Consider the following 27,658-nt stretch of genomic DNA (forward strand, 5'->3'; position numbering starts at 1 on the left):
TGGTGGGTGCCTGGAACATGCTGCCAGGGATGGTGATAGAGGCAAATACAACAGTTATGGCGAGTCCGAAACTTGTTGGTTGTAGACGAAGTTTATTGCAGCCGCAATACACGAATACAGAGTTAAACAACAAGGTACAGGACAACCAATACAAACTTACTGTCTTCCTTGAAGACTTCGCCGAACTGACTAAAACGGGCGCCAAACGCGCACATGACATCGCTGGCCAATCAGCGATGTCGCTCCCTGGACCAATCCCCATGGTCGCGTTCCCACGTGACCTCGCTGGCCAATCCGAGGGTTCGATGACCTGGACCATTCTCTATGGTCGCTACATGACCCCCCCCCCAGAACCCGAGGTGCGGAACCTAGCAGGGAGCCGGATTTCGCGACCATAACGAGTACGGAGAGGGACAGCCGGAACCACAGGAGCCGGAGGTTCCGGACTTGGTGGAACGGCCGGAACGAGAGGTTCTGGAGGAACTACCGGCACGGGGGGTCCTGGAGGAACTGCCGAAACGGGGGGTCCTGGAGGAACTGCCGGAACGGGGGTTTCCGGACTGGGCGGAACTAACGGAGGTTGGCCTCTCCTAGGGGTTTGACCGACCAGGACTGGTTGATCCGGGTCCAAATGGGCCGATTTGAGCCGGGACACCGAGACGAGTTCACTCTTGCCGCCCATGTCTAAGGTGAAAGTAGCCGTCCCCTTACGTAAAACCCGGAACGGCCCTTGATAGACCCTCTGCAACGGGGCGCGATGGGCATCTTTACGCAGAAAAACAAACTCACAGTCCTTCAGGGAAGACGGTTCATGTACCATGGGACACCCATGACGTGAAGTCGGAACTGGAGCCAGGGAGCCCACCGGTCCCGGAGAGATGCTAACGCTGATGGGACTGTAGGGAGCAGGGCTGAAGGGTCCGGAAACAGATCTCCGGGTACTCGAAGTGTCGAGCCATATACTAGCTCTGCGGACGACGCACCGAGATCTGGCTTAGGAGCAGTCCGGATGCCCAAAAGAACCCAAGGGAGTTGGTCTACCCAGTCCGGGCCTTCAAACCTTGCACTGAGGGACGCCTTAAATTGGCGGTGGAACCTTTCTACGAGTCCATTTGCCTGGTGATATGCAGTTGTGGGTTGTAACTTGGACCCGTACAGTTCCGCCAGCGCGGCCCAGAGGGACGAAGTGAACTGTGGCCCTCTGTCAGTTGTAATAACTGCCGGGACCCCGAAACGAGCTACCCAATGAAGGGCCAAAGTCCTAGCACAAGACGCTGACGAGATATCAAACAATGGGAAAGCCTCTGGCCACCGGGTGAACCGATCCACCACCGTGAGGAGGTGGGTGTAGCCCCGGGAGGAAGGCAAAGGCCCGACCAAATCCACGTGGATGTGGAAAAAACGAAAAGCCGGGACCTCGAAATCCTGTACGGGGGGCTGGACGTGGCGCTGGACTTTAGCGGTCTGACAGGGCACGCAGGAACGTGCCCACCCCGCTACCTGTTTCCTCAGGCCATGCCAGACAAACCTCGCTGCTACCAAGGCAGAGGTGGAGCGGATGGACGGGTGCGCCAGCCCATGAATGGCATCGAAAACCCGGCGCTGAAGGGAGGGCGGTACTACCGGCCTGGGACGAGGAAGAGAAACATCGCACCAGACTTTCGTGCCCTCCGACCCACAAGCTACCTGGGCCAACTTCAATCCCGAAGTGGTGGACCGGTAAGCCGAAACGGTATCCGCTAGGAGCTGTGCCTCCGCAAGCTCCTGGGGATCCACTTCGCAGTCCACCGCCGAAATAGGGGGAAAAGCAGGTCTAGACAGGGCGTCAGCAACGGCATTAAGCTTACCCGCGACATGACGGACATCTGTGGTAAATTCGGAGATAGCAGTTAGATGCCGCTGCTGGCGGGCCGACCATGGGTCAGACAATTTCAAAAAAGCAAATGTTAATGGCTTGTGGTCCGTAAATGCCACAAATGGGCGGCCCTCGAGGAAGTACCTGAAATGACGGACAGCTAAATAGAGAGCTAGAAGCTCTCGGTCAAACGCGCTATATTTCATCTCGGCCGAATTTAGTTGCCGGCTGAAAAACGCTAAAGGCTGCCAACGGCCACCGACCTGCTGCTCCAGAACCCCGCCCACCGCCACGTCAGAGGCGTCAACCGTCAGGGCCGTGGGGGCGGAGGGGCTCGGATGGACCAACATGGTGGCGTCTGCCAAGGCTGCCTTAGCTGCTGTAAAAGCCGACTCTGCAGTCGGGGACCACAACAACTCTACCGGATTCCCCGCAAGGCATTGGAAAAGCGGGCGCAGGACTCGCGCCGCTGCCGGAACAAATCTATGGTAGAAATTAACCATGCCTACGAACTCCTGCAGCCCTTTTACTGTGGTGGGCCTGGGAAAAGCCCGGATAGCCTCTACATTCTCGGGCAAAGGGGCGGCGCCGGCAGGAGTAATTCTGTGCCCTAGAAAATCGAGAGCAGGCAGGCCGAATTGACATTTGGAGGGTTGGATAATGAGCCCGTGGTCTTGGAGCCGCTGGAACACGGTCCGCAAATGGGCCTGGTGTTCCTGCACTGAGGGGCTGGCGACCAGGATGTCGTCCAAATAAATAAACAAAAAGGGTAAACCCCGGCCCACGCAGTCCATCAGTCGCTGGAAAGCCTGTGCCGCGTTCTTTAAACCGAAAGGCATACGCAACCATTCAAACAACCCGAACGGAGTAATAGTTGCAGTTTTCTGTATGTCCTCCGGTCGCACCGGAATCTGATGGTATCCTCGCACCAAATCGATTTTGGAAAACACCACCGCTCCTTCCAGCCCAGATGAAAAGTCCTGTAGGTGCGGTATGGGGTAGCGATCAGCCGTGGTGACAGCATTGAGACGCCGATAATCGCCACATGGCCTCCACCCCCCAGATGCCTTGGAGACCATGTGTAACGGCGAGGCCCACGGGCTGTCAGACTGACGGACAATTCCCATTTCCTCCATCTTCCTGAACTCCGCCCTTGCCACCACCAGTTTGTCTGGCGGTAGTCTCCTGGCCCGAGCGAAAACGGGAGGGCCTTCGGTGCGGATGTGATGGACCACACCGTGCTTAGCCGAAGGTGCGTCAAAACGTTGGACGAGCAGCTCTGGGAACTCTGCCAGAATCGCAGCATACGAGTCGGGGGCCGCGACGACGGCCTGGACAGTAGGGCTGGGCGAGGAGGCGATTGTCGGAGCGACGTGCTCATCTTCGGCAGAGGGTCGGAGGTCGTTACCGCGGACATCAGGAACCAGTGAAAAAGCCCAGAGAAAATCTGCGCCCAGGATCGCTTGTTTGACGTCGGCTATGATGAATGGCCATTCGTACGTGCGGAGGCCTAACACAAGGGACATCTTCCGTGTACCGAAAGTGCGAATTGGGCTGCCATTAACCGCGATGAGGGTGGGACCTGTCTTACCCGATCTGGTTTCGAGGTCGGTCGGCGGCACTATGCTGACGATGGCTCCCGTGTCTACCAAAAATTCTGTGTCCGTGAATCGATCATGGACATAGAGGCGCCGGTTCTGGCCAATCGTAACTGCCCCTATGTACGATCGGCCGAGGCATTTCCCGCGAAGGTACAAGGCAAACGACAGTTGCGGGATTCGTTACCCCATCGTAGGTGATAATAGCACCAGCCGCGCTTGTGCGGATCTTTTTGGCGGGCTTTCGAAGAATTGGCGGGAGACGTGGCGCCATCTTGCCGTCGCTGTGGCGTGGTCACCGATGTCGAGACTTTGTTGATTGAACCACTTGCCTTGTTTTTTGCCGCTATGAGCGCGTCCGCTTTCGCTGCATATGCTTCGGGGTCCTTAAAAGAACAATCCGTGAGCAGCAGTCGGACATCCTCGGGAAGTTTCTCGCGGAATGCCTGTTCAAACATCGGGCAATCCGTATGCTCACCGGCTAGCATCATCATTTCGGCCATGAGGACGGAAGGCAGTTGGTCTCCAAGATCCGGTAGGTGCAGAAGTTTTGCCGCACCACCATGCTTATTAAACCCGAAGGTTCGCAGTAATACCTTCTTCATGGCCTCGTACTTGTCTTCCGCAGGTGAATTTACGATGAACCGCATCACGCGCTTGGTTGTGTCCGGCGATAGAGCGCTGACGAGGTAGAAGTACTTTGTGGATTCGTCCGACACCTTCTTTATATGGAATTGAGCCTCGGCGTGGATAAACCAAGCTTGCGGTGCGTACGTCCAAAATAACGGAAGATGGACGCCCGCCACGCTTGACTCCGGTGTGCCCTGCTCGGTCATCGTCAACGAGGCGTCGGGTTCCTGCTCAGTCGGTGATCGTCCAGATCACGTCGGGGTCACCAATATGGCGAGTCCGAAACTTGTTGGTTGTAGACGAAGTTTATTGCAGCCGCAATACACGAATACAGAGTCAAAACAACAAGGTACAGGACAACCAATACAAACTTACTGTCTTCCTTGAAGACTTCGCCGAACTGACTAAAACGGGCGCCAAACGCGCACATGACATCGCTGGCCAATCAGCGATGTCGCTCCCTGGACCAATCCCCATGGTCGCGTTCCCACGTGACCTCGCTGGCCAATCCGAGGGTTCGACGACCTGGACCATTCTCTATGGTCGCTACACAGTGACATTTAAGAGGCTTTTGCATAGGCACGTGGATATATAGGGAACGGAGGGATATGGATTATGTGCAGGCAGAAGAGATTAGTCTAATCTGACATCATGTTTGACATGGATATTATGGGCCTTTTCCTGTGCTATACTGTTATTTGTAGAATTTTGCTGAGTTTTGAGATACAGCATGGAAACAGGCCCTTTGACCCATCGAGTCCATGGCGACTTTCAATCACCCGTCCACGTAGGTCAATGATGTCCCTCTTTCTCAACCGCTCCCTACATACTCAGGGCAATTTTACAGAGGGAAACTAACCTACATAGTCAAACATCTTTGGGATGTGGGAGGAAACTGGAGCACCCGGAGGGAACCCACACAGTCACAGGGAGAACATGCTTTCTTCGCATAGACAACACCAGAGGTAAGAATTGAACCTGGGTCACTGGCGATGTGAGGCAGTGGTTATTTACAGCTATGCCCCCTGGTTTCTGACCAGGGCAGAACCCTTCGCTCTAAGATATAGGTTCTCCCTATTTACACTATCATTTAACAAAGGTTTTGAATCAGGAGGCGATTGCTATTGCATTGAAAGGCACAACACGAAGGAGACAGCCTTCTATAACTATAAAATCATGAGGGGCATGGGTAGAGTCTTTTACCCAGAGACCAGGAATCAAAAACCGGCGGACATAGGTTTTTGTGAGAGGGCCAAACCTGAAGGACAACTTTTTCACTCAAGAGGTGGTATGTGTATGGAACAAGCTGCCAGTGCAGGTAGTTGAGGCGGGTACTATAACAGCATTTAAAAGGCACTTGCACAGGTACATGGATAGGAAAGGATCAGAGGGATGATGAGCCAAATGCAGGCAAATGAGGATGGCACAGATGGGGGCATCTTGGTCAACACGGATGAGTTGGTCCAAAGGGCCTGTTTTGTGCTGCATGTCTCTATGACTCTAATTATCTGCAAACTCATCAACAACTCACCACTGTTTGCTCTGCCAGTTTGTGTTGTGTGTTTCGAATAGCTCTTTTGGCCTCTTGAAGTTCTTTGCCCATCTTTACACTGGAGCAGAGATCAGAAAGATTTTAAGTTCAACACATGGTGAGCGAGAGGTTTACAAGCGGTTATATAATATTGCGCTAACAAAATCTACCAGGATGTACGAGCAGCATAATATCAAACCTACTGGCAAACCCACTCAGGGCTAATACTTTCGACGATACAGTGCAGAAGCAGCCCCTTCGGCCCATTGAATCCTGCACACTAGGGACAATTTACAATTTTACCAAAGCCAATTAACCTACAAACCTGTAAGTCTTTGGAGTGTGGGAGGAAACTGGATCACCTGGAGAAAACCCATGTGGTCACAGGGAGAAGGTACAAACTCCGTACAGACAAGACCCATAGTCAGGATTGAACCCGGGTCTCTGGCGCTGTAAGGCAGGAACTCTACCGCTGTGCCACTGTGCCAACCTAGTAAAGGGGTCGCATAATACAAGATAGAAATACATTAAATAAACAAAGTTTCCTCCCATCCACCCACCATCTCCCATAACTTCATTTAGTTTATTGAAAATAAAGTGCTGGAGTGACTCAGTGGATCAGGAAGTATCTCGGGAGACATGGATAGGTGTCGTTTCAATAGACAACAAATGAAACGTCACCGATCCTATTCCTCCAGAAAGGCTGCCTGACCCGTTAAGTTAGTCCAGCTTTTTTGTGTTATATGCAAGATTCCAGAATCTGCAGAAGATAGACGCAAAGTCCTGGAGAAACTCAGCGGGAGAAAAAGGATGGGTGAGGTTTCTGGTCAGGACCCTTCTTCAGACTTATTGTTTTCTCTAGCATTATTCCTGTCTCGCTGACTTACTCCTGCACTTTGAGTCTATCTTTGGAATAAAGGAGCATTTGCTGTTCTTTTGTTTCCAGAATCCTTAGTTCACTGTGTCTCCATTTAGTTTATTGATATACAGCTCTCTCTCTTCTGTACCCAAGCATGGATCACAGTTCACTGATCTGGCAGATCAAACATGGGAAGAAAGCAGAGATGTGAAAGAAGTGGCCTTTTGTGCTGAGATTCAGAAGAAATATAAGATAATTCCCAGATGTTATTTGATTTAAGGGGATCTCCAAATATCTTTATGAAACAAACTTGGGAGGAATAAAGGTGCGGAAAAATAATGACACACTCTCAACCAAAGATAATGGAGCAGAGCAAGACAGACCACTCGACCCTAAAAACCGTAGCATGTCATGGGGCCATTTTAGTAGGCAGAAACTCGCAGAAACATTTAAAAAGAAAAATAACAAAAATCTGTGAATTGATAGATGAGATATATTCTGCATTTTTATGGTATCATCACACATACTGTTCCCCCACAACACTGATTACACTTGGAGAGGCATAACAGACCTCGGGTTTTGCTTACTAAAATGGCGGACGTTATGCTCCTTTGCGTACTACACTTCAATATAGGCGATTTCGACGGAGTGGTTCATTTTGCTCCTCTAGTATCTTTGCTCTCAACCAATATCATTACTGCGCAATGCAATTAAATTGATCTCATCTAACCGTAATCCTTGCCAATTTGAACATTGGCCCATGGTGGCGTACTTACATCCGTTCTTCCATTGCATTTTGCTGCTTCTCGTGGTTTAGCTTCATTACGTCTATTTGGTCTTTGATCTGATCCTGGTTACCTAACAACTGAGGTAAAAGCATCGGTCTCAAGCAAATTTAAACATCAAGAATGCACAAGTCAAAAAGAGGCAACGGGTTCAACAAGTTTCAAAGTTATAGAGTCATAGAGTCTTACAGAGTGGAAACAGGACCTTCAGCCCAACACGCCCACACCGGCCAACATGGCCCATCTACACTAGTCCCACCTGCCTGCGTTTGGCTCAATTCCCTCTAAGCCTGTCCTATCCATGTACCTGTCTAAATGTTTCTTAAATATTGCAAATGGTACCTGCCTTAGCAACCTCCCCTGGCCACCACCCTTTGTGTAAAAAAGTTACCCTTTACGTTTCTATTAAATCTTCCCCCCTCACCTTAAACCTGGGTCCTCTGGTTCTTGATTCCCCTACTATGGGCAAGATACATTGAGTGTCTATGCGATCTGTTGCTCTCATGATTTTGTACACCTCTATAAGATTACCCCCTCATGGTCTGCTTTGGCTCAGCCACCAAGCACGACCTCCGAAGGCTGCAGTGGATCGTTCGCACAGCTGAGAAGGTTGTTGGCTGCAACCTTCCCCCCATTGACGAACTGTACACTGTAAGGGCCAGGAAGCGAGCGGGCAAGATTATCTCTGACCCCTCTCACCCTGGCCACAAACTCTTTGAAGCACTTCCCTCTGGAAGGCGACTCCGGACTGTCAAAGCAGCCACAGTCAGACATAAAAACAGCTTTTTTCCACGAGTGATAGTTCTACTCAACAACCAAAGTCTGTAGTTGCTTTTTTGCTCTGGTTTATTTTCACCCACATGTTTAGACCGTAATATTGTATCCTTATTGTTTTGATGTGGTTATGCTTTATTCTTAATTGTTAACTGTATGTTTGTGTTGCCATTTGTGAGCGGAGCACCAAGGCACATTCCTTGTATATGCACATACTTGGCCAATAAACTTATTCATTCATTTATTCATTTATTCATTTATTCATTTATTCATTCATTCATTCACCCTCCTGTGCTCCTAGCCTGCTCAACCTCTCCCCATAGTTCAGGCCCTTAATCCCTGGCAACAACCTCATATATCTTCTCTTCATCATTTCCAGCTTGACACCATCTTTCCTATCACATATACGCATGCAACACAGAAATAGGCCCTTCAGCCATATTTTCCCATGCCGACCAAGATGCTCCATCTATACTAATCCCAGCTGCCCACATTTAGGCCATATATATCCCTCTAAAGCTTTCCTATCCATGTGCCTGTCTAAATGTCTTTTAAATTCTGCCAGCTCATTCCATATACCCACCAGCCTGTCTGTGATAAAGTTTCACCTCAGGTTCCTATTAAATCCTATTACCTCTCCCTTCAACATATGTCCTCTGGTTCGTGATTCCCCTACTCTGGGTAAAAGACTGTGCATTCACCCTACTATCCCCCTCGTGATTTTATGCACCCCTCAGCCTCCTGCACTCCAAGGAATAAAGTACTTGCCTTCCAAACCTCTCTTTATAGCTCTCAAGTCCTGGCAAGATCCTTGCAAACCTTCTCTGCATTCTTTCCAGCTAAACAAATCCTTCCTACAGCAGGGTGACCAAAACTGAACACATTACTCCAAATGCGGCTTCACCGACGTCTTGTACAACTGCAGCATAACATCCCAGACGTACAGGTATGTAGGTTAATTGGCTGGGTAAATGTAAAAATTGTCCCTAGTGGGTGTAGGATAGTGTTAATGTACGGGGATCACTGGGCGGCACGGACTTGGAGGGCCGAAAAGGCCTGTTTCCGGCTGTAGATATATGATATGATATGATATGATATGATCCCAGCTTCTATACTCAATCTCCAGGCTGTTGGAGGCCAATGTACTGAAAACCTTCTTGATCACCCTATAAGTCAGAAACTCTACCGCTGTGCCACCCTGCCGTATCTCTAAAGTCTAAAGTCTAAAGTCTGCATGTTTAAAATGAAAAACAAGACCTACTGAGTCATGTAGCATCTGTGGAGAGGGAAACAAAATTAGGTTTAGGGATGCGGAGTGATGCTGTTGAGTTATTTCCAGCATGCCATGCTTTTATAACATGATTATAAGTTGCAGTCACTCATCATCATTCAAATGATTTGTTTGCTTTTGAATCTATGCGAGTTCTAACTTAAACTAGAACCTATAATATATTTTTTACTAGTCTTAGAGTTGCATGAAACAAGTCAACCATCAGGTGAAATGGCCACATTTTAACATGAGCTCAAGGCAGCTACAGGTTCAGAACAATTCTACATTTTTAAACACCTTTCAATTAACACTTACGTTTCTCACTAACGTGGCATGTTCGTATTCAGAAGCCTCTTCAGTCTTGATGGCCCATGGATGGAAAGGCAAACTGATTAACATCATTGTAAGTTTACTACCTAAAATACAACCGATGGGCTGTGAAGTTTAATGGTTTAAGCACGTCTGCAGACATTTTCTGAGGCTTCCGTGGATTTCTATAATATTGGCATCTTCAAACAAGGAGTCCAACCAAAGTGTTGTTTCTTGCAATACTCCCCAAAACTGGGAAGTTGCCACAAAATGACAATATTTCATTAGAATTGAATTATTGATTCAAGATATAGAATTATATTATGTGATGTAGAATTATAATTGAATCTGGCCTCCATAGCAGGTGCGATTAATGGAGTGAAACCGGAACTGTAAGGCTGTACCTATCAGGAAAGATTGAGCAGTCTGGGGTACGTTTACACGCTAATGCATCACCTGATGGCTTCAATGTTAACAAAGGTTAACAAGTAGTGATTGAGAAACTAAATGAATAGGGTACGTTTGGGGAAAAAAGATTATACAAGGAAGAAAAGGATTAGAAGGGTGGTTGGATGGTAGTTAATGCTTCACAACTCCACAAAGTGCTGGAGTAACTCAGCGGGTCAGACAGCGTCTCTGGAAAACATGGATAGGTGACATTTAAGGTCAGGACATTTGTTTAGTCTGAAAAAGGACCCCAAACTGAAACGTCACCCTGTCTGAAGAAGGGTCCCAACCCTCGAAATGTGACCTATCCATGTTCTCCAGAGATGCTGCCTGACCCGCTGAGTTACTCCAGCACTTTGTGTGTTTTTTTGTTTTTTTAAACCAGCATCTGCAGTTCCCTTTTCCTCCAGAAATCTAATGTGATCCTGGCAAATTCTCCCTGTGAACTCATGGGTTTTTTCCTCTACATCCAAATGATGCGGTGGTCGATTAATTGGCTACTGTAAATGAACTATTAGATAAGTAAGTGGTAAAATAACTAAAGGGGAATCGTGAATGTGTGCGAGAGAATAAGTTGCAAAGTGACTGGGAAATGGGGGAGAATGGAATATTCTGCTGGGAGATGGTATGGAACCGATGGGCCGAATGGATTCCAAAAGGAAGGGAAGATACATTGATGGGATTAGATGCAGAGAATGGGAAGTTCAGGTTTAGACTTTAGAGATACAATGCGTACAGGTGTCATCGGTTATGGGGAGAAGGCAGGAGAATGGGCTTAGGGGGGAGATATAGATCAGCCATGATTGAATGGCGGAGTAGACTTGATGGGCCGAATGGCCTAATTCTGCTCCGATCACATGACCTTATGACCTTATGAAACAGACCTTTCATCCCACAATGTCCATGCCGACCAGCGATCCCTGTACCCCAGTACTATCCCACACACTAGGGATAATTAACCATTTTTCTTCCTGAAGCCAATTGACCTATAATTTATACGTTTTTGGAGTGTGGGGGAAACCTGTGCATCCGGAGAAAACCCGCGCGGTTACAGGGAGAACGTACAAACTCCGTACAGACAGCACCCGTAGTCAGGATTGAACCCGGGTCTTTGGCGCTGAAAGGCAGCAACTCTACCGCTGCGCCACCGTGCCGCCCCTAAATGCTGCATAAATACTTACACTCGAGGGGAAATTTACAGAGGCCAATTAATCTACAAACCTGCACGTCTTTGGGATGTGGAAGGAAACCGGAGCACCGGGAGAAAGCCCACACGGTCACAGGGAGAACGTGTAAATGCCACACAGACAGAACCAGAGGTCAGGATTGAACCTGACTCCCCAATGTGATGCCCTTAAATTAAATAAGTCCTTGATGACTGACATGAGCATGATGGTCCTTAGGACCTGTTTTTGTACTGTTTGCTTCTACACCGAATAGCCAAAACATTATGTGTAAGAAAATAACTGCAGATGCTGGTACAAATCGAAGGTATTTATTCACAAAATGCTGGAGTAACTCAGCAGGTCAGGCAGCATCTCAGGAGAGAAGGAATGGGTGACGTTTCGGGTCGAGACCCTTCTTCAGACTGGGTCTCCACCCGAAACATCACCCGTTCCTTCTCTCCTGAGATGCTGCCAGACCTGCTGAGTTACTCCAGCATTTTGTGAGCCAAAACATTATGACCACTGACAGATGAAGTGAATAACATTGATTATCTTGCTACAATGGCACCTGTCAAGGGGTGGGATATATTAGGCAGCAAGTGAACAGTCAGTTCTTGAAGTTGATGTGTTGGATGCAGGAGAAATGGGCAGGAGTAAAGACCTGAGCGACTTTGACAAGGGCCAAATTGTTATGGCCAGATGACTGGGTCAGAGCACCTCTGAAACGGCAAGTCTTGTGGGGTGGTGCATTACCCAGCATCCACAGTTTCCGGTCAGCAGTGGTGAATACCTACCGACAGTGGTTCGAGGAGGGACAAACCACAAACCGGCGACAGGGTGTTGGGCGCCCAAGTCTCTTCGATGCGCGAGGGCAACGAAGGCTATCCCGTCTGGTCCGAACCGACAGAAGGCCTACTGTGGCACAAGTCACAGAAAATTTTAATGGTGGTCACGGGAGGAATGTGTCACAATACACAGTGCATCGCACCCTGCTGTGTATGGGGCTGCATACGGAGGACCAACAGCATATTAGGCAAGTGGTCATAATGTTTTGGCTCATCAGGTCATAATGTTTTGGCTAATCAGTGTATGACCCTGTCACTGCTCTATCAAAGTTCAGGAACGCCTCACCATCTGAACTGGGGGGACCTCCAGAAGGAGCTCAGTGATGACCCACCATCAACATCTCAACCCTGAGGATCTCCACTGGTCGTGGGCCTCCAATCAGGAAAACACCCGCCAACAACTCCCCTTTGATTCCATCCCTGATGGTCTGCGTCAGCATGGTGGGTTGAATGGCCTGTTCCATGCTGAGCTGTCTGGCTCTATAATTCTTACATCTTTGAAGGCCTAATCTTCGGTCCATACCACATAGACAGTGGCCCCTTTAGAAACTACTTGACTCGTGCATGTTGCATTTATGCGGCCTTCATATCTAAAGGTGCGAGATGGGCTGGGCAGAGGCCAGTGAGTAAAACGTAACCACGTTCATGGAAAAGAGGTTGTGTCCACCTTCTGACTGCTGAGTCTGGCCACAAGATCCTTCACTCTGCTTAACTCCACGGCAGCTTCGTCGTAAATGGCTCGGGTTTTCACGTGCTGGTCCTGTTCCTTGATCAGGGAATTCCTGGAATTGGCAAAGTTCAGGAGCTCCATGCTCAGCTCATCATTCCTTGAAACCTGTCACAAAACAGATATCGTTCACAGTCATCGATCCATCAAAGCCTCGCGGACTGAAATCTTAATAGAAACTTCACTGGAAAAAATTACATAGAATATTTTTACTTGAATCCTCCCTCCTATTTGTGAGATTTTTCCTCTAGTCTAATGTTTAAAAAAATATATCATCTAAGTAATATTTTTATTGTTATCTTTTCCTTGTGTCTGTTGTTTAAAAAACCATGTTGTATTTTCTTAAATTTTTCTTCCTACTGAGTTAGTGTGTTTTAAGAACTTTAATTTGCTTTCTAGACTTTCTGGTATTGTTGTATATTTGTGATCTAGGTTGTGTAGAGCTAGATGTCTCGAAGAGGATATTAAATTGTCTGGAATGTCGTGGGAATAGCTACTGAAGTACAATAGTTTGTTTCTGTTTGACAACTAAAACCTTTGAGGTTCCAACTCAAGCATTGAACATGGAACCTAGTATAGCTTATGAAAGGAAAAAGCTTAGATATGTAGATTTGGCAGCAGAGGTTGAGCGACGAGGATGGAAAGCAAATATACGTGTAGTAGAGGTGGGTTGTGGAGGTTTTATAGCACGATCGATGTCGCTATTGGGGAGCTGGGAATTCTCGGACAGAGTTTGCGTCAGGCCTTAAAGGAGATGTCAAAAGGCAGCAGAGCAAGACAGTAGGTGGATTCAATGGAGAAGAAACAGCATCAGTTTGGGGCAGAAAGGAAACGCACAACACGAGGTAAGTGTATTTCTTTGTAAGTGTATTTAGTGTAAGTGTACCCCGGTTTTACATGTGGTATTTGTTATACGTGGTATGTGACATTTGTGGTGCTACGATTGTTTAGGGTAAGTGTAAGAAAGGACGTGAGTGTTTTGCATTTGTTTGAGTTAATTAATTGTCTGCAGTTTCCTTTAGTCAATACTGGTAGCAGAGGTGGTGAGAGCAGGTTTTGCCGCACATAATCCATAGCCCTTGATCTCTGCCAGCTCCTTGCTACTATTTAGAAATGTCCCCACCCTAACACTCCACTGCCATAAGACATAGGAGCAAAATTAGGCCATTCAGCCCATCAAGTCTGCTTCACCATTCAATCATGTATCTATTTTCCCTCTCAACCCATTCTCTCCTGCCTGCCTCTTCTGTGTTTGTATGCACTCAGTCCATGTTGATGTGCTATGTTCCTGTGTGTGAGTGGACAAAATCTAATATGTTGTCTAACTCAGCAGGACAGAAGACTGAATTCAGACTGAAGAAGGGTCTCAACCCGAAACGTCACCCAGAGATGCTGCCTTGTCCCGCTGAGTTACTCCAACATTTTGTGTCTACCTTCGGTGTAAACCAGTATCTGCAGTTCCTTCCCACACGAACTTGTTGTTGACTGCCATTCACCAGTCACTGGCTGTCAGGATCCATTCATGCTGTGCACAGTCACCCTGTACGCACCATATTTACCCCCCTCTCTGACTTTCACTGTCACATTTATGAGAGCTCCTTTCAAGTGGAAATCTCTACCATACCTCCTGGTGAAGAATGATAGCAGCTGAAATGTGATCATCAATTTACCGGATACGTAGTTTATATGGCAATACAACATGGTCTGAAAATTAAACATGTCTGAAAAAGTTTCTCGACCCGAAACGTCACCTATACTTTTTCTCCAGAGATGCTGCCCAACCTGTTGAGTTACTAAGGCATTTTGTGTCTATCTGGAACCAGCATCTGCGGTTCCTTCCTACACATGGTACTTTTGCATGTTCTCTCATCCATATACCCATATCTCCTCAGTTAATTCAAACTCCAAATCAAGTGATCGCAAAACAAAATTTGGTGCAGTGCAGAAATTGCAAAATAAACTAATAGCCTCTGGAAACAGAAAAATTTCACAGCAACGGATCTATATATTTTTTTAAAAGACTCAGTACTATAGAAAAGGAAAAAAAGGAAATTGTCTGAGATGGTCCACTTAAGTATACCATACTTTCTTGAAAATGAAAATTGATGTTAAGTCTGTTTTGCAGAGCTGAGAAAACAATCTGCCCAAATTTGGTATTGAGGCGCGTACTGAGGTACGTAGTGTCAAGGAATTCCCACTACAGCACGAGTGTTACAGAGACATAGACATAGAAACATAGAAAATAGGTGCAGGAGTAGGCTATTCGGCCCTTCGAGCCCCAGCACCACCATTCAATGTGATCATGGCTGATCATCCAAAATCAGTACCCCGTTCCTGCTTCTTCCCCATATCCATTGATTCCATTAGCCCTAACAGCTACAGTATATCGAACTGTCTCTTGAAAACATCCAGTGAATTGGCCTCCACAACCTTCTGTGGCAGAGAATTCCACAGATTCACAACTATCTGGGAGAAAATGTTTTTCCTCACACCAGTCCTAAATGGCCTACCCCTTATTCTTAAACGGTGACCCCTGGTTCTGGACTCCCCCAACATGGGGAACATTTTTCCTGCATCTAGCCTGTCCAATCCCTTAAGAATTTTAAATGTTTCTATAAGATCCCCTTCTCATCCTTCTAGGTTCCAGTGAATACGAGCCCAGTCAACCAGTTATCGTCTTAAAGCACAGAAAATGGCCTCTCAGTCCAACTCACCGGCGCCGACCAAGATGCCCCTTCATCTAAGCTGAACCATCCTTTCACCAACCAGAGAGCGGTCCTGACCTACCATCTACTTCGTTGTAGACCCTCGGACTATCTTTAATGGAGTTTTACTCAACTTTGGTCTTGCACTATATGTTATTCCCTTCATCCTGTATCTGTGCACTGTGGACAGCTTGATTGTAATCATGTGTAGTCTTTCCACTGACTGGATAGCACGCAATATTGTCACCTGTACCAAGGTACACATGATAATAAACGAAACTAAGCTAAATTAAACTAGTCCCATTTGCCTGCATTTGGCCCTTTTATCCCTCTAAATCTTTCCTATCCATGCCACATCAAAAATAAATCGCTTGATAAGATTTAAATGGAACAAACACATAATTGTCTAGAGTCATAGAGTCATACAGCATAAAAACAGGCCCTTCGGCCCAACAGGTCCATGCAACCAAGGTGCCCTAACTAACTGTGTCCCATTTGGCCGATCTACATACTAAAACTCTTGTTTGTTTGTTCCTGAACTACAGCCAAAAAGTTACACGATAGCATGACAATTTTAGGCCCACCTTACTCACCGTTGTCCCTTTGGTGCTAATGGAAGAGGTTTCATTGAAATCAGTGTTATATTTTTTAAGTTATTCACATTTTAAAGTTTAAATCTATCTCCTAGGGAGGGAGGGAGGTGGGGGGGGGGGAGGGGAGAGTGGGAGGGGGGGGGGAGGGAGAGGGAGAGGAGAGGGGAGGGTGCTGCACCAATGCAGGAGAGGTTTGGGCCCAACGGGTCCACTTAGTCTAGCATCCTTCTAAATCTTTCCTGACCATGTACTTGTACAAGTGTCTTTTAAATGTTGTTATTGCACCTGCCTCAACTACCTCCTCCGGCAGCTCATTCCATTCACCCACCACACTCTGAGTGAAATAGTTACCCCTCCGGTTTCTATTAAATCTTTACCCCCATACCTTAAACCTATGTCCTCTGGTTCTTGATTCCCCAGCCCTAGGAAAAAGACTCTCTGCATTCACCCTATCTGTTCCCTTCATGATTTTACGCACCTCTATAAGATCACCTCTCAGCCTCCTGCACTCCAAAGAACAAGGTCCTAGAATGTCCCACCTCTCCCTATAGATCAGGACCTAAAGTTCTGGCAACAACCTCATAAATCTTCTCTGCACTCATTCCAGCTTAATGGCATTAGTTAATGTCGGCACGGTGAGTGTGGCACGGTGGCGCAGCGGTAGAGTTGCAGCCTTACAACAAATACAGCGCCGGAAATCCAGGTTTCGATCCTGACTACAGGTGCCGTCTGTACGGAGTTGGCACGTTCTCCCCGTGACCGCGTGGGTTTTCTCCGAGATCTTCGGTTTCCTCCCACACTCCAAAGACGTACAGGTTTGTAGGCTAATTGGCTTGGCAAAGGTAAAAAGCCTATTGTGTGTAGGATAGTGTTAATATGCGGCAAAGATACTAGAGGAGCAAGATGAACCACTCCGCCAAAATCGCCTATACTGAAGTGTAGTACGCAAAGGAGCGTAACGTCCGCCATTTTAGTAGGCAAATCCCGCCATTCACTATGCCTCTCGCAGTGTAATCAGTGTTATGGGGGAACAGTATGTGTGAGGATACAATAAAAATGCAGAATATATCTCATCAATTCACAGATTTTTGTTATTTTTCTTTAAAAATGTTTCTGCAAGTTTCTGCCTACTAAAATGGCGCCATGACATACCACGGTTTTTAGGGCCGAGTGGTCTATCTTGCTCTGCTCTATTATCTCTGATATGCGGGGATCGCTGGTCAGTGCAGACCTGGTGGGCTGAAGGCTCTGTTTCTGCGCTGTATCTCTAAACTAAACTAAACTAAACTAATGACACTAGTTATTGTCTAGCTAGTGACACTAGTTAAATGCACCCACCTCCTTTTCATGCCGTTTACTCAGTGTTGTATAATTGCTCTTCAGAGCGACATATTCATCGGCTAGTTCCTGACGGTTTTTCTCGAGTGCCTTCAGGTGGTTCCGTGCCACCTCGTATTCGTTCAGACATTTGTTCTTCTGTCCTTCCAGTTCCATCGCTCTGTTTTCAAGAATTAAAATCTGCAAAGTATTCATAAGTTCATAAGTTATAGGAACAGAATCAGGCCATTCGGCCCATCAAGTCTACTCCGCCATGGCTGATCTATCTTCCCCTCTCAGCCCCCATTCTCCTGCCTTCTCCCCATAACCCCTGACATCCTCACTAACCAAGAATCTGTCAATCTCCGCCTTAAAGGTGTCCATTGATTTGGCCTCCATGGCCGTCTGTGGCAATGAATTCCACAGATTCACCACCCTCTGACGAAGGAGAAGAAATTCCTCCTCATCTCCTTTCTAAGGGTACGTCCTTTTATTCTGAGGCTGTGGCCTCTGGTCCTAGACTCTCCCACTGGTGGAAACATCCTCTCCACATCCACTTTATCCAGGCCGTGACAGCATAATTGACCGTGAGAAATGTGAACATCTTAACAGAGTTTTGTGAAACGCCAGTGGTAGTAATTGTCCAGTATTTCCGGGCGTTAATGGTTTAACTCCGAAACTGTGCCAAAAAATCAAGGCTTCTGAGTAAAATTGAATTGAGACAGGAAAGGATCGCGGAATAATGAGCATTACAATTATTACCAGCGAGTACAGGGATTATATTTCTGTGACATTTTAGGTTCAGAACTCACTGCACCTGGAGCAACTGATACTTGAGCCCAAACTAGTCCAATTTATCTCAAAGATAGACACCACTTGCTGGAGTAACTCGGTGTGTCAGGCAGCGTCTCAGGAGGAGAAGGAGAGACACCATTTCGGGTCGGGACCCTTCTTCAGACGGGGGTGGTGGGGGTGAATTGCTGGAGGCGAGAAAAGACCAGGATCAATCAGGGACGGCAACAAATGACCTCAGGCAGGGTGGTGCCCTGGCGGGCTCATTATTGGCGAGGAAAGGTGTGATTTTAACAAGGATACAGTGTAATGAATTGTGGGACTGGTTAAACGACTAGGGTGGAAAAAGGGGGGAGGGGAGAGGAGTGGAATTAGGAGTTACTTAAAGTTAGAGAGTTCAACGTTCATTCCACTGGGGTGTAAGCTACAGTACTCAAGCGAAATATGCGGAGCTGTTCCTCCAATTTGCCCGTGGCCTCACTCTGGAAATAGAGGCGGCCCAGGACAGAAAGGTCAGTATTGGAATGGGAAAAGGAGTTGAAATGGCTGGCAACCGCGATAAAAACCCACGCAGGTCACGGGGAGAACGTACAAACACTGACAAGCATCTGTAGTGAGGATCGAACCTGGTTCTCCGGCGCTGTAAGGCAGCAACGCTACCGCTGCGCCACCAATCTGCAACCGCCAACTTAGACAAAAGTTCTATTGATGGAGTCACACATTTCCCAAGATGGCTGAGCTAAAGATTCCCTTGCTGCAATTCAGAATGGCATCTTAAGTAAAGATTCTGGAAAACACAATCTGTTTTGGGACATGTTCAAAGAAAGGATTGAAGTTAAACGATACACTCCACTTGTTTCTCTGTTCACCACAGTTTCATTCGTCACTTTACACTCACGCCAATTTTCCACCACAATTACTCAGTTCATTGTGGGAACAAATTGATGATATATTTTTTTCTATTTCTAGCTACTCTCCGAATGGCTGAATGCACTTAATCTGCAGGAGTCCAATTCTTTTGATGTATTATCCCTTCCATTGTCTACACACACACACGGTAAATGAACCCTTAACAGTCTGAGTGGTTTTTTTCATCAACGGTGAGCAGTGGGGGAAATCAAGATGCAACTCACAGACAAATTAGCCGCACTGACTGATGCTGAAAGATGTGTGTGGGTCACAAATCACAGTGATCCAAATCAACTCTAATCAACAGAAATCATGCAGGCTCTCTGAGTCACTGGCTGAATTTCTGGTTGCTCAGCAACTTACTGACGTCATGGCGAATTTGTTCCTTTCTACAGACTGTAACCCAGGACTTTAGATCTTTTATAGACACAAAATGCTGGAGTAACTCAGCGGGACAGGCAGCATCTCTGGAAAGAAGGAATGGGAGACTCTTCTTCAGTTTGAAACGTCGCCCATTCCTTCTCTCCAGAGATGCTGCCTGTCCCGCTGAGTTACTCCAGCTTTTAGTGTCTATCTTCGATTTAAACCAGCATCCGCAGTTCTTTCCTGCATGCTTAAGATCTTTTTTAACAGGTTGAGACGGTGCAGCTTTTGCAAAAGAAATACAAAGGGAGGAGGCTGGGACTCCAGAATAAATCAGAACGACCTTCTCCCCACCCACCACTGCACTCCATAAATGCCCAAAGGTCCGTCCATCCCAGCATCCACAGTCCTCCACGGTGAGAAATTGTAAAGAAATTTCATTCCTAAATGTCCAACTACTTATACTGCAAATTGGCCCCCAAGTCTTTCTGTCCTGGGCCTCCTCCATTACCCGAGTGAGGCCACACACAAACTGGAGGAACAGCACCCCACGTTCTGCTCGGGCAGCTTGCAACCCAATCGTATGAACATCAAATTCTATAATTTTAGGTAACAAGACACACCCTTCATTTTACCCTTCACTTCGTTAAACTAGAGTACTTCCAAAAACGAGGGTACTGTCCGGGGATTCACCTCTACCCCATTGAAGCATTGGACTTTGTCAATGGAACTGATGCGCTACAACGTTCAGAACTATAGTCTGCACTCTATATCTTCTTTTTTGCTCTATCTATTGTGCTTTGGTTTGACTTCATTGTACTTATGTATGGTATAACTGATCTCTTTGGATAGCATGCGATACAAAGCTTTCCACGGTACCTCAGTGCACGTGACAACGTCTGCGCCGGCCAATGACCACCCCGTACACGAACACTAACCTACACACCAGGGACAACTTACAACCGTTAGCACAGCCAATTAACCTACAAACCCGCACGCGTTTGAAGTGTGGGAGGAAACCGGAGCACCCGGAGAAAACGCACGTGTCACGGGGAAAACGTACAAACTCTGTACAGATAGCACCCGTCTCAAACCCGGGTCTCTGGCGCTGTGAGGCGGCAGCTCTACCGCTGCGCCACCGGGTCACCCAGAGGTCAGATAAACTAGCTATTCAGAGGCCTGAATTAATAGCCCAGGAACCTAACTTCAACTACTGACAGAATTGGTGTGCATCTTAAATGAGGGACATGTCAAAGACTAGCGGGCAGAGCTTTAAGGTGAGAGGGTCAAAGTTTAGAGGAGACGTGGGGGGGGGGGGGGAGTTTACATTTTACACAGCGAGTGGGGTGGCACAGTGGAGCAGTCTGCAGTGCCAGAAACCGGGGTTCGATCCCGACTACTGGTGTTGTCTGTACGGAGTTTGTACGTTCCTCCCGTGACCAGCAATGGTTTTCTCCGAGATCTTCAGTTTCCTCCCACACTCCAAAGACGTACAGATTTGTAGGTTAATTGGCTTGGTATAAAAATGTAAATTGTCCCGAGTGTGGTGATAGTGTAAGAGTATGGGGTCCACACTGGTCGGCGTGGACTCGGTGGGCCTGTGGAAACTGCAGTCTGACAAAAGGTTAGGATAGCTGTACAGCACAACAACCTTTAGGTATTCATTGACACACATCAATGTTACTGATAGGTATTCATTGACGTACCCCAGTGCTTTGGGATGGGTATTCCTTGACGAAAACACTGCACGATTCTTGATATTGAAAAATAAATAAAGGATTAAATAGCATGTACAGTAGGTTTACTTGTATTAGCGTTATTGCATTTGTATATTAATGTTTTGAGAAATAACGTATTGTTATTGATGATAAAAATTTTTTAAAGTGCGCACAAATTCAAGGGGCAAAATTTGTAAAAAAGTTGACCTCTCTGAGTGGAATAGCTGGGACTGTGCTGCTTTCCTTGTGCACAAGTAAATAAAGTGTGTCTGGAAAATGAATGGGCGTTGTCAGAGTCCAGTTGATCGGCGGTGACGGGCCGAAGAGCCTGTTTCCTCGCTGCATCACTAAACTAAACTAAACTAAACTAAAGTGGTGGGTGCCGGGAATGCATTGCCAAGGGTGGTGATGGTGGAAGAGAATACAACAGTGGGATTCAAGAGGCTTGTAGATAGGCACGTGGATCTGCAGAGAATGGAGGGTTACGGATGAGATTGGTTTATCTTGGCATCATGCTCAGCACAGACCTTGTGGACTGGAAGCCTGTACTGTTCTATGTTCTATGTCCCAAATCTGGAATCAAAAACCTGCCATCTGTCACGATAACTGCAAATTCACCAGATTGTTGCAAAAACCCATCTGAACCGTTGCTATATTTTAGGAAAGGATATTTGGCCTCACCTATTGACTCCAGACCTTGACAAATGTTGCCTGCTCTACAATGTCCTAACAAGCCAACTGTGTCCGTTACAAAGTGACATGGGTTGCTCAGATTTTCATCCTAGAAATTAATAGATGCGCGTTATATGTGGCAACAATACCTTATTCTTCAGTTCAAAGTTCTCTGCTTCATATTGTTCCCGAACCTTGTTTGTCTGGATTTGCAGATCAATCAGATCCTTGGAAATCTAGAGAGGTAAGAGGAATCTCGGGGAATGAATCAGCAAATTAGTCCAAAACATATCAAGTGAAACCAGTCCACACACAGACCAGACTACCACCATCTACACTTCATCAAGTCTTGGAAAAGCAGCCAACATCATCAAAGCCTTGTCCCACCCTGGTCGTTCAGGGTGGGACAAGTCGTGCAGCAGTAGAGTTGACAGTGCTGGGGACCCGGGTTCAATCCCGACCATGGGTGCTGTCTGCACAGACTTTGTGCGTTCTCCCTGTGACCTTGTGGGTTTTCTCCGGGTGCTTCAGTTTCCTCCCACACTCCAAAGACGCATAGGTCTGCAGGTTAATTGGTTTTGGTAAAAATTGGAAATTGTCCCTAGTGTGTAGGATATTGCTAGCGTACTGGGGTGATCGCTGGCTAGCACGGACTCAGTGGGCCGAATGGACTGTTTCTGCGCAGTATCTCTAAAGTATATCCTTTTTCTCCCCACTCCTGTTGGGCACGCCAAGAAGCTTGAAAGCGTGCACCACCAGAGTCAGGACCATCTCCATCCCCTCTGTGATTAGGCTTCCGGAAAAGTACTACCATAAGCTAGGCCACTGCATGATTCACCTCTACCCTATTGCAGATATTGGACTTTGTCTATGAAATTGGTGCACTACAATGGTGAGAACTATATTCTGCACTCTGCATCTTCCCCTTTGCTCTACCTCTTGTACTTGAGTTTGACTTGAATGTATTTTTGTATAATATTATCTGATCTGATTGCATGAAGCATAAAAAACAAAGCTTTTCACTGTACCTCGGGCACACAATAATAATAAACCTAAACCAATTTATATTTAAAAATTACAGAGTTTGGAACAAAATTCTGATGTTAAGAAAATTAGCAATTATGCTTTTACGTTTCTTATCGAAATGTATAAGATTATTAAGGGGTTGGACACGTTAGAGGCAGGAAACATGTTCCCAATGTTGGGGGAGTCCAGAACAAGGGGCCACAGTTTAAGAATAAGGGGTAGGCCATTTAGAACTGAGATGAGGAAAAACTTTTTCAGTCAGAGAGTTGTGAATCTGTGGAATTCTCTGCCTCAGAAGGCAGTGGAGGCCAATTCTCTGAATGCATTCAAGAGAGAGCTAGATAGAGCTCTTAAGGATAGCGGAGTGAGGGGGTATGGGGAGAAGGCAGGAATGGGGTACTGATTGAGAATGATCAGATCAGCCATGATCACATTGAATGGCGGTGCTGGCTCGAAGGGCCGAATGGCCTCCTCCTGCACCTATTGTCTATACTGAAGTTGTGACTGACTGTTCAGTATTTTGATTTAAAATCACATGGTCGGGGCTGGCGCCACGTTCACGCCCTGGATTTAAGCTGAGGTGGCTCATTTCCGCTCAGCAGGCAATAGGGGACTTTAGCTGAGAGGGAGCTAGAGATTCACTGAAGGTTTCAATAGACAATAGACAATAGACAATAGGTGCAGGAGTAGGCCATTCAGCCCTTCGAGCCAGCACCGCCATTCAATGCGATCATGGCTGATCACTCAATCAGTACCCCGTTCCTGCCTTCTCCCCATACCCCCTCACTCCGCTATCCTCAAGAGCTCTATCCAGCTCTCTCTTGAAAGCATCCAACGAACTGGCCTCCACTGCCTTCTGAGGCAGAGAATTCCACACCTTCACCACCCTCTGACTGAAAAAGTTCTTCCTCATCTCCGTTCTAAATGGCCTACCCCTTATTCTCAAACTGTGGCCCCTTGTTCTGGACTCCCCTAACATTGGGAACATGTTATCTGCCTCTAATGTGTCCAATCCCCTAATTATCTTATATGTTTCAATAAGATCCCCCCTCATCCTTCTAAATTCCAGTGTATACAAGCCCAATCGCTCCAGCCTTTCAACATACGACAGTCCCGCCATTCCGGGAATTAACCTAGTGAACCTACGCTGCACGCCCTCCATAGCAAGAATATCCTTCCTCAAATTTGGAGACCAAAACTGCACACAGTACTCCAGGTGCGGTCTCACCAGGGCCCGGTACAACTGTAGAAGGACCTCTTTGCTCCTATACTCAACTCCTCTTGTTACGAAGGCCAACATTCCATTGGCTTTCTTCACTGCCTGCTGTACCTGCATGCTTCCTTTCATTGACTGATGCACTAGGACACCCAGATCTCTTTGAACTCCCCCTCCTCCTAACTTGACACCATTCAGATAATAATCTGCCTTTCTATTCTTACTTCCAAAGTGAATAACCTCACACTTATCTACATTAAACTGCATCTGCCATGTATCCGCCCACTCACACAACCTGTCCAAGTCACCCTGCAGCCTTATTGCATCTTCCTCACAATTCACACTACCCCCCAACTTAGTATCATCTGCAAATTTGCTAATGGTACTTTTAATCCCTTCGTCTAAGTCATTAATGTATATCGTAAATAGCTGGGGTCCCAGCACCGAACCTTGCGGTACCCCACTGGTCACTGCCTGCCATTCCGAAAGGGACCCATTTATCCCCACTCTTTGCTTTCTGTCTGTCAACCAATTTTCTATCCATGTCAGTACCCTACCCCCAATACCATGTGCCCTAATTTTGCCCACTAATCTCCTATGTGGGACCTTGTCGAAGGCTTTCTGAAAGTCGAGGTACACCACATCCACTGACTCTCCCTTGTCAATTTTCCTAGTTACATCCTCAAAAAATTCCAGTAGATTTGTCAAGCATGATTTCCCCTTCGTAAATCCATGCTGACTCGGAATGATCCCGTTACTGCTATCCAAATGCTCAGCAATTTCGTCTTTTATAATTGACTCCAGCATCTTCCCCACCACTGATGTCAGACTAACTGGTCTATAATTCCCCGTTTTCTCTCTCCCTCCTTTCTTAAAAAGTGGGATAACATTTGCTATCCTCCAATCCACAGGAACTGATCCTGAATCTATAGAACATTGAAAAATGATCTCCAATGCTTCCACTATTTCTAGAGCCACCTCCTTAAGTACTCTGGGATGCAGACCATCAGGCCCTGGGGATTTATCAGCCTTCAGTCCCATCAGTCTACCCAAAACCATTTCCTGCCTAATGTGGATTTCCTTCAGTTCCTCCATCACCCTAGGTTCTCCGGCCCCTAGAACATTTGGGAGATTGTGTGTATCTTCCTCAGTGAAGACAGATCCAAAGTAACGGTTTAACTCGTCTGCCATTTCTTTGTTCCCCATAATAAATTCCCCTGCTTCTGTCTTCAAGGGACCCACATTTGCCTTGACTATTTTTTTCCTCTTCACGTACCTAAAAAAACTTTTGCTATCCTCCTTTATATTATTGGCTAGTTTACCCTCGTACCTCATCTTTTCTCCCCGTATTGCCTTTTTAGTTAACTTTTGTTGCTCTTTAAAAGAGTCCCAATCCTCTGTCTTCCCACTCTTCTTTGCTATGTTATACTTCCTCTCCTTAATTTTTATGCTGTCCCTGACTTCCCTCGTCAGCCACAGGTGTCTCTTACTCCCCTTAGAGTCTTTCCACCTCTTTGGAATAAATTGATCCTGCAACCTCTGCATTATTCCCAGGAATACCTGCCATTGCTGTTCTACCGTCTTCCCTGCTAGGGCCTCCTTCCAATCAATTTTGGCCAGCTCCCGCCTCATGCCTCTGTAATCCCCTTTGCTATACTGTAATACCGACACTTCCGATTTTCCCTTCTGCCTTTCCATTTGCAGAGTAAAACTTATCATGTTGTGATCACTGCCTCCTAATGGCTCTTTTACCTCTAGTCCCCTTATCAGATCAGGATCATTACACAACACTAAATCCAGAATTGCCTTCTCCCTGGTAGGCTCCAGTACAAGCTGTTCTAAGAATCCATCTCGAAGGCACTCTACAAACTCTCTTTCCTGGGGTCCATTTCCAACCTGATTTTCCCAGTCTACCTGCATGTTGAAATCTCCCATAACCACAGTAGCATTACATTTTTGACACGCCAATTTTATCTCCTGATTCAACTTGCACCCTATGTCGAGGCTACTGTTTGGGGGCCTATAGATAACTCCCATTAGGGTCTTTTTACCCTTACAATTTCTCATTTCTATCCATACTGATTCAACATCTCCTGATTCTATGTCACCCCTTGCAAGGGAATGAATATCATTCCTTACCATCAGAGCAACCCCACCCCCTCTGCCCACCTGTCTGTCTTTTCTATACGTTGTGTACCCCTGGATATTCAGTTCCCAGCCCTGGTCCTCTTGTAACCATGTCTCAGTGATCCCTACAACATCATACTTGCCCATGACTAACTGAGCCTCAAGCTCATCCACTTTATTTTTTATACTACGCGCATTTAAGTACAACACTTTAACTTCTGTATTTACCTCCTCTCTCACATCGTTCACAATTGGCCCTGCCCTTAATTTCTTTTCCGCTCTAGAACTTCTGTTCCCATTCTTCCGAGAGTCTTTTGCAATATCTCCTGTATTCCCTTTTACCTCATCTTCATATTCACAATTTGTTAACCCCTCCCCCCCACTACTTAGTTTAAAGCCACAGGTGTCACACTAGCAAACCTGCCTGCCAGAATGTTTGTCCCCCTGCTGTTAAGATGCAACCCGTCCCTTTTGTACAAGTCACCCCTAGCCCAGAAGAGATCCCAGTGGTCCAGAAATCGAAATCCCTGCTCTCTGCACCAGCCCCTCAGCCATAAATTCATACCCTCTATCTCTCTGTTCCTGGCCTCACCAGCACGAGGTACCGGTAGCAGTCCAGAGATAACCACCTTCGACGTCCTACTTCTCAGTGCTTTTCCCAACTCTCTAAACTCCCGCTGTAGCACCTCCTTCCTCTTCCGCCCGACGTCATTCGTGCCCACGTGCACAACGACTTCAGGTTGATCGCCTTCCCTCACTAGGATTTTCTGAAGCCGGTCTGTGATGTGTTGAACCCTGGCACCAGGGAGGCAACAGACCATCCTCAAGTCCCTCCTGCTGCCACAGAATCTTCTGTCCGTCCCTCGGACTATGGAGTCACCGACCACTACGGCTCTTCCAGACTTCGGTCTCCCCTGTCGAGTATCCTTGCCAACAGGTCCGCCACTCGGACTGGAAACGTCTTCTGCCCCGCCAGTTCCCAAGAGGGTATACCTATCAGCTCCTTTCAGCTCCTCGTCAATGTGCAATGACCCGTGCTTTAGAGGGAGTGTGTGAGAACATCAGTTTAAAGTGGACTCTGCCTTGACAACAATGATCATGGAGTCATTAAGATATGGAATCATGCAATGTCAACCATTGACTCCCATTTAGAGTCATAGAATCATGCAGCATGGAAACAGGCCCTTCAGCCCATCTTGCCAATGCTGACCAAGATGCCCCATCTACACTAGTCCCACCTACCCGTCTTTGCCCCTATCCCTCTAAGCCTTTCCTATGCATGTACCTGCCGTAATGTCTTTTAAATGCTAATCCTATACTAATCCCATTTATTCCCCCCAAATTTCCATCAATGTGCTCACGTACGAAGGTGCAACTTACAGCGGTACAGTGGCGCAACTGATACAGCTGTTGCCTCACAGCAC

At 46.9% G+C, this 27,658-nt stretch overlaps 1 protein-coding gene across 3 annotated transcripts in view; it reads right to left on the minus strand.

Moving 5' to 3' along the window:
- ccdc78 (coiled-coil domain containing 78) overlaps positions 1–27,658 on the minus strand; it is a 66,018-nt gene that overhangs the window by 16,729 nt on the left and 21,631 nt on the right. For all 3 annotated transcript variants that reach the window (XM_078417485.1, XM_078417484.1, XM_078417486.1), the window contains 6 exons: positions 22,015–22,101; positions 17,433–17,612; positions 12,737–12,904; positions 9,618–9,662; positions 7,250–7,338; positions 5,615–5,693 (listed from right to left, as the gene is read on the minus strand). In XM_078417485.1, coding sequence (XP_078273611.1) covers positions 5,615–5,693; positions 7,250–7,338; positions 9,618–9,662; positions 12,737–12,904; positions 17,433–17,612; positions 22,015–22,101 — 648 coding nt within the window. The remainder of the gene's footprint in view (positions 1–5,614; positions 5,694–7,249; positions 7,339–9,617; positions 9,663–12,736; positions 12,905–17,432; positions 17,613–22,014; positions 22,102–27,658) is intronic.

Source organism: Rhinoraja longicauda, chromosome 21 (assembly GCF_053455715.1).
Source record: "Rhinoraja longicauda isolate Sanriku21f chromosome 21, sRhiLon1.1, whole genome shotgun sequence".
Taxonomy (NCBI): Eukaryota; Metazoa; Chordata; class Chondrichthyes; order Rajiformes; family Arhynchobatidae; genus Rhinoraja; species Rhinoraja longicauda.